This window comes from Opisthorchis viverrini, assembly GCF_000715545.1.
Source record: "Opisthorchis viverrini unplaced genomic scaffold opera_v5_494, whole genome shotgun sequence".
Lineage (NCBI taxonomy): Eukaryota > Metazoa > Platyhelminthes > Trematoda > Opisthorchiida > Opisthorchiidae > Opisthorchis > Opisthorchis viverrini.
Genome location: NW_008752154.1, coordinates 91375 through 97596, shown reverse-complemented (window position 1 = coordinate 97596; position 6222 = coordinate 91375). Strand labels below are relative to the sequence as shown.

Sequence of the window (6222 nt, the reverse complement as noted above, 5' to 3'; positions counted from 1 at the left end):
GTTTGAGTGATAGTCAATGAGTATTCGGGAATGTTCAGGAAGGCGGGTTCGAGAAGAGGACGGATACACAGTTTTTATAAACAAGACTCATAGGAGAGTTTAGCTCCCCTGTCCAATAGTCTGTAACTGTAGTTGACATTTTCTAATAAATAACTCCGCAGCCAAGACCTTCCTTTCGCCAGTAGCATATCCAATCAACTCATATAAGACCTGCTTCGACCTTGTCACACCGAGTCAAACTGTGGGCATTGGAACATTCCACACTGCTCTAATCATTATCGTTCCAAATCAAAGCTTTCCTTCTAACCCTTCAGGGTTCGATTGCATGTGAATACCGAAGAAGCAGGTAGCAAAGCAAAATTTAGTCAGGCGAGCCACCAAGCTTATCACTCCATCCTCCGTGCAGGTTTCCAAAGGCTACTGAAATGAACCGGCTACTGGAGACTGGGTGCGCCAACCCTATATTTCCACAGGCAACAATTCTACGTCTACACAATTTCCTCTAAAAGGGTGCTCGCGGAGCACGACTTGACAGCACGTACACTCTCAGTCAACCCCGTTCATCCGCGAAGCTAGTCAAGACGTTCAACCTCAGTACTTGCTCTCACTCGTGGATCAGTAAATGTGGTCTTTAGACTCGGCAACCAAGGTGACTAAATATTACCATAGGCCGAAACTCAGATGGATGTGTTCTGCCTGGGGAAGTCAACCCACAGGAAAGCCTGTTTTTTGAATGATCGATCGAAGCACATCATTGGCACATCATGCGATACTTCTAGTCACGCGATTCGAGACTACAGCGCGCATGACTCGACAACGTCTGAAGTGCTGTCCTTGGAACATTCCACACTGCTCTAATCACCATCGGTGGTATTACTGATGGGAAAGGCATGCGGGTAGTATGCATTGCGTCTCTTGAAAAGTGAGATCTAGTTCAGTTTGGCCACCAGATGTGAGTTCAGATACTCGTGGAACTATACAACCCGAGTTCACGTTGACCTCTCATTGTAACGTTTCTAGCGAGTTGAATATCTCCTTCACATTTGAGGTGATCAAATTCCGTCGATAACTTTGTCTCTATAAGGTGCTCAAGGCGGTACACAACTTGCTAGCGGCGGCGGCCGAACAGCTTTGCGTCGACTATTCATAAGATGCTGTGTCAGACGGCGTTTTCACGACAGTGCGCTCATCCCACAACAATCATGCCCAATCGCAGATCCACCCACAATCTACTCAGTTTACTTCACTTAATTATGAACTGGAAAGTACTTTGAAGAATTTTCAGCAACCTTATGAGTAGTGTATTACGTATTGCGATATCTCGAATATCCTATCAACCGAAACATGAGGTTGCCTGGTGCAGCACATTCAGTTGCTTGAAAACATCATAAACGAGAGATTTAGCTGGGTTCCAGGTGAGTTTTCCCTCCAAAACCAAACTGGTTTGCTACTTCGAATGCTGTTTCCAAATGAACTTGGTGATTAATTTTCATGCATCCAGGGGAAACATCATCAAACAGGGATCTAAACTGAAAGTGTTGTTCAGCACGATAAGTGTCTACACAATTTCCTCTAAAAGGGTGATCACGGAGTACGACTTGACAGCACGTGCATTCTCAGTCAACCCCGTTCAGCCGCGAAGCTAGTCAAGACGTTCAACCTCATCCCTCCAAAACCAAACTGGTTTGCTACTTCGAATGCTGTTTCCAAATGAACTTGGTGATTAATTTTCATGCATCCAGGGGAAACATCATCAAACAAGGATCTAAACTGAAAGTGTTGTTCAGCACGATAAGGCCACAAAAGTGTTTTTGCATGATTACCATTTTTGATGCGATGTATATTACAAGGACTTGACTTGAGTTTCGCGTGATGCGCAGTGCTGGCGATTCCCAATAAGAATAAAACAACTGTACGGTGCTCGCCGGCTTCACCCTCAGGATGAAATCTGCATTGAATTGACTAATTACACTGTCTATCAATTAGTGGAACTTCCACAAAGTTTTAGACATGATGCACTAGTCATAGAGTTGCTGAGAACTCTTCGACAGCCCACAGTCATTGTCGTTCTTCTTAGGGCTCCTGAATGTTTCGTGAGATACCAATTGCTGATCCTTCCTAATAGGAATGAAGCGGTATGGCACTTTTCTGGAGCCAAGCAGGAAGAAAGCCCAATTGTGTCTAATATTGTCCGACAAAGATAAGCTTTTAGCCCCAATTTTCTGTGGGGTGCTTGCCACGTGGGACTCCAGAAGTCAAAGTGTTTGGATATGGCCACGGAGAGTGTGTTGGTCTATCCTGTCAACCTGCTAGTCAATCACACCACTGATCAGCCGCTCGCGGTCGAAAGATTAACTGTTCAGACTACTAGCTCGGAAGTGTGGATTCAAAACTCCAAACGTGAGTTTCGCGTGATGCGCAGAGCTGACTATTCCCAATAAGAATGAAACAACTGTACGGTGCTCGCCGGCTTCACCCTCAGGATGAAATCTGCATTGAGTTGACTAATTATACTGTCTATCAATTAGTGGAACCTCCTAAAAGTTTTAGACATGATGCACTAGTCATAGGGTTGCTGAGAACTCTTCGACAGCCCACAGTCATTGTCGTCCTTCTTAGGGCTCCTGAATGTTTCGTGAGATACGCATTGCTGATTATTCCTAATAGGAATGAAGCGGTTGTATGGCACTTTTCTGGAGCTAAGCAGGAAGAAAGCTCAATTATGTCTAATATTGTCCGACAAGGATAAGCTTTTAGCCCTTCAATCGGGCTTACCTAGGACCCAATTTTCTATGGGGTGCGGTGCTTGCCGGACTCCAGAAGTCAAAGTGTGCAGTCGATCGCTGAGCCACAGTTACTTATACTCCTGTTATATCTAATTTCTGTCCCCGCTCCAGTGTCTTAGTGCCGAAAAAACTCACCGAGAAGGAACACAACAGCTTTATTGCAAACAAGTAAGTGCACAGTTGCAACGGCCCCGCGTTATATTTTGAAGGGCACTGTTTGACCCTGATCCAAGGAGGTTGGTGGAGTTTGAGGGTCTCAGTAGGTCTCGAGTATTCTGTGAAAATCTTTAGGAATGTAACCTTTCAGACCTCTTCAAGCCTCAGCATTTTGTGTCGTACCGCAATTTGACTGAACGCACCTTAGGTTTTATCCTTACGTCAGCCATTTTCCACAAACAATTACTATATTCCTGTTGTATTTTATAAATGGCCAAGTCAACTTCTGAAGGGATGCATGCACCCAGAGTTGAATCATCAGTGTTCAAAGTTACAGCAGAGTTAAGGAAGCATAAAAACATGTACCAAAGTGCAGGGATCGGACAGTGAGGTGGACGGGTTGTTGAAAACGTCCAGGAAACTCCATAAATTCTAGGTGAGATCGTGTGCTGCCTTCAGAAATCTGCGTATAGCTGTATGAAATACCAATCTTAAGAGCCAGGCTCTACGTCACATCTCTAATTAGTCATTGACTCAAGCATAGATACAATACTAACTACTACACTACTAACAGGCCAGGAAAAGAAAGAGGGATAAAAGTAGCGCCTTAATTAAAAGCATAAGTGTCTGGTGAGCGACGTAACTTTGCCCGCCCCCACGGATTCGTAAACAGAATCAGAGTGAAGGCGCAGCAACACGCATCTGTCAACGGTGTATAGTATGGGAACACTATCTGAACGGTCTTGTTATCACACTAAAGTGTGCGACAGATTGAACCATCAAACGCGACCTTCAACAGTCAGCCTGATGGTGATCTTCATGTAGCAATGTAGTCAGTATTTCCACCAAAATGATTCTCAGGCAGCTTCAAAAGTGCCAGTCTGCAAGCAGTTGTTGGAGACTTGGACAAACCTTTCTTGAATGTTAAATCAGTAAGTACGATTTCAAGAAGACGTGATCCTAAATTTGTAAAGTATTACTTATCCGAAGAAAGTTTGAGAAACCTTGTACAACATCCTTCCGGTGAACAACTGAACGTCATCAATCAGACAGTGTGAATGAAACTCGGTTAGACCTGGAGTGGCACCACTTAGCTTACTATCATTCAGTTCACGTCGTTAGCTCTGGTTCTGCCTGGCTACTCAAGTGGAGAGATCTAAGGGTTGATCCCACTGAACATTCGGGCTTCGCTCTTTTTGAGTGGAGATAGAATAGTGAGATACGCAGTGTGGCTGAATTGTTCTTTGAGGTTGTCCCATAACGCTACCTATTCCATGATCGCAAACAAAAGACAGGGGCATCACTGACCAGAAGTGATTACGTGAGGTAACACGTTTGAAAAGTTTGCGTTGACCGCACCATATCACCTGGTGTCTAATCGCTTTCCAGCGACTGCTCTGTACGTAAGCTCAGTAAAATTTATTTTGAGTCATGACCAAGGGAAGCGCTGCGCATCAAGATATGACTTTCAGACTTTTCGATCGGCTCCTGGGACATGGCATGTGAAAGCTCCGTGCGGTTGAACGTAAAATATTTTCTGTCTGAATCAAGTGTATCCCGAGATTAGTAGTGACCGGCGCAGACAAAATCAAACAAGCTCTTACCTGCTTCCACAGATCCTGTTCGCAGTACAGTGGTGTGAAATGCAAATACCAGCAGGAAAAACACGCAGGAACGGAGCATTGTCGTTTTTAGGGATTCGATCCTGGAAACGGTGACCTTCGTGTTGCGGAGAATTTCGCCCTCAAAAATGCTTTGAATAATCAACGAATTTATCTGACAAGAAACAAGAGAACAAGGAGATGCGAATAACAAACACGGATTCCGTTTGTGGCTCATTGTCGCGACAACTTTCCTCAAACCGGAATGGAGCAAATGTGAGTACTAACCAATCAGATCATCTTCCATACTAGATCGATTGGCTACAATTGAACTGCATGTTTCTAGCTACAAAACCAAATTATGGTGACAAGCTTAACAAACGTCATTTTGAAGCTGTGGATAGTGAAAATCCGTTCTTGTCTCGGAGCTTCTCTTTTTGTGTATGGACGGATTTATGAATCCTAAAAGAGTACACACATCAAGGCTATCCACAAGGTCATCATCACTGACAGCGCAGTTCAACAGCGATGCATCGTTGTCGTACAGCCATGATTCATCCGATGGCTTTGTCGTGAATGAAAGAAGAAAAGTGGACCTGGAATACACTTAGTACTAGACTACCAAAATCGTTCCAAAATCAATCGCTTCCAGACACTCATTCAGGCAATCTGGACAGAGGTTGATAACAAAAACGCCACGGACATCCGTTGGCAGCGTCTCCAACTAGGCGCAGTGGGGATCACGCGGTCCTCATCTTGGTAGACGAGTAGCATCAACAGCACCCAAACGTTTCATGATCTCTTTCATAGCCCTCTATCAGATCAAGGGTTGGACATCTTTATGCTTCCGCCACTCTGAACTGGACATGGAAAGCAGCACTCTCTTCGGCAAACGTTGGTTCCGAACACGCAGTACATGCATCCGGTGCTGAACCCATTCTTTGACCGAATAACCTGTGACGCATGCCAACATTCGTTTTCTAATTGTCTCGTGGTGGATTCGCCGACACTCACCTAAACGATTTCCGAGGGAACGGCTGTCAAACATCTGAAGACGTCTCAGGTCCGCTGCTCGAATAGGCCAAGTCTCACAGCCATACAACAAAACAGCCCGTACTGTAGCTTGATACACACGTCCCTTCAGATTCAGGGATAAACCCTTCTGACGCCACAGGAGTCTCAAGTAAGCAAACGCGGCCCGAGCCTTGGAGATTCGTGTATTCACCTCATCTGTCACACTACAATCAGAACTAATACAACTTCCAAGGTACGTAAAACGCTCCCCAACTTCCAGTACCTCTCCCTGGATTGTAAAGGGCGTGTTCAGTGACTGCACGTCCATAAGTATGACCTTACACTTTGTAGGTGCAAAGTGCATATCAAAGAACGGGATGACTTTGGTCAGTTCATTCAAGAATACTTGCGCCTTTTCCTCCTCTTCGAACATGAGATTCGGGGATACAACGCTTGGACACCACAGGTGTCTCTAATTAGCAAACGCGACTCGAGCCTTGCATATTCGTGCACTGAACCACATCTGTCAGACAACGATCGGACCTTGTGTAGTAACTGTGGATCCAGGGATATAACCTTACACTCTGTGGGTTCAAAGTGCATAAAAAAGACTTTGGTCAGTTCATTCAAGAATAAACTCCACCCTCTTTTCTTCCTCGAAGTCG

At 44.9% G+C, this 6222-nt stretch overlaps 1 protein-coding gene across 1 annotated transcript in view; it reads right to left on the bottom strand.

The window, feature by feature from the left end:
- The window catches only part of T265_11404 (hypothetical protein), a gene marked incomplete at both ends in the record, with an annotated part of 8753 nt that extends 2763 nt beyond the window's left edge, over window positions 1–5990 (bottom strand). Inside the window, one exon of the mRNA XM_009178049.1 lies at window positions 5558–5990. Within this exon, the coding sequence (XP_009176313.1) occupies window positions 5558–5990 (433 nt within the window). The remainder of the gene's footprint in view (window positions 1–5557) is intronic.
- Window positions 5991–6222: the final 232 nt, after the last annotated feature.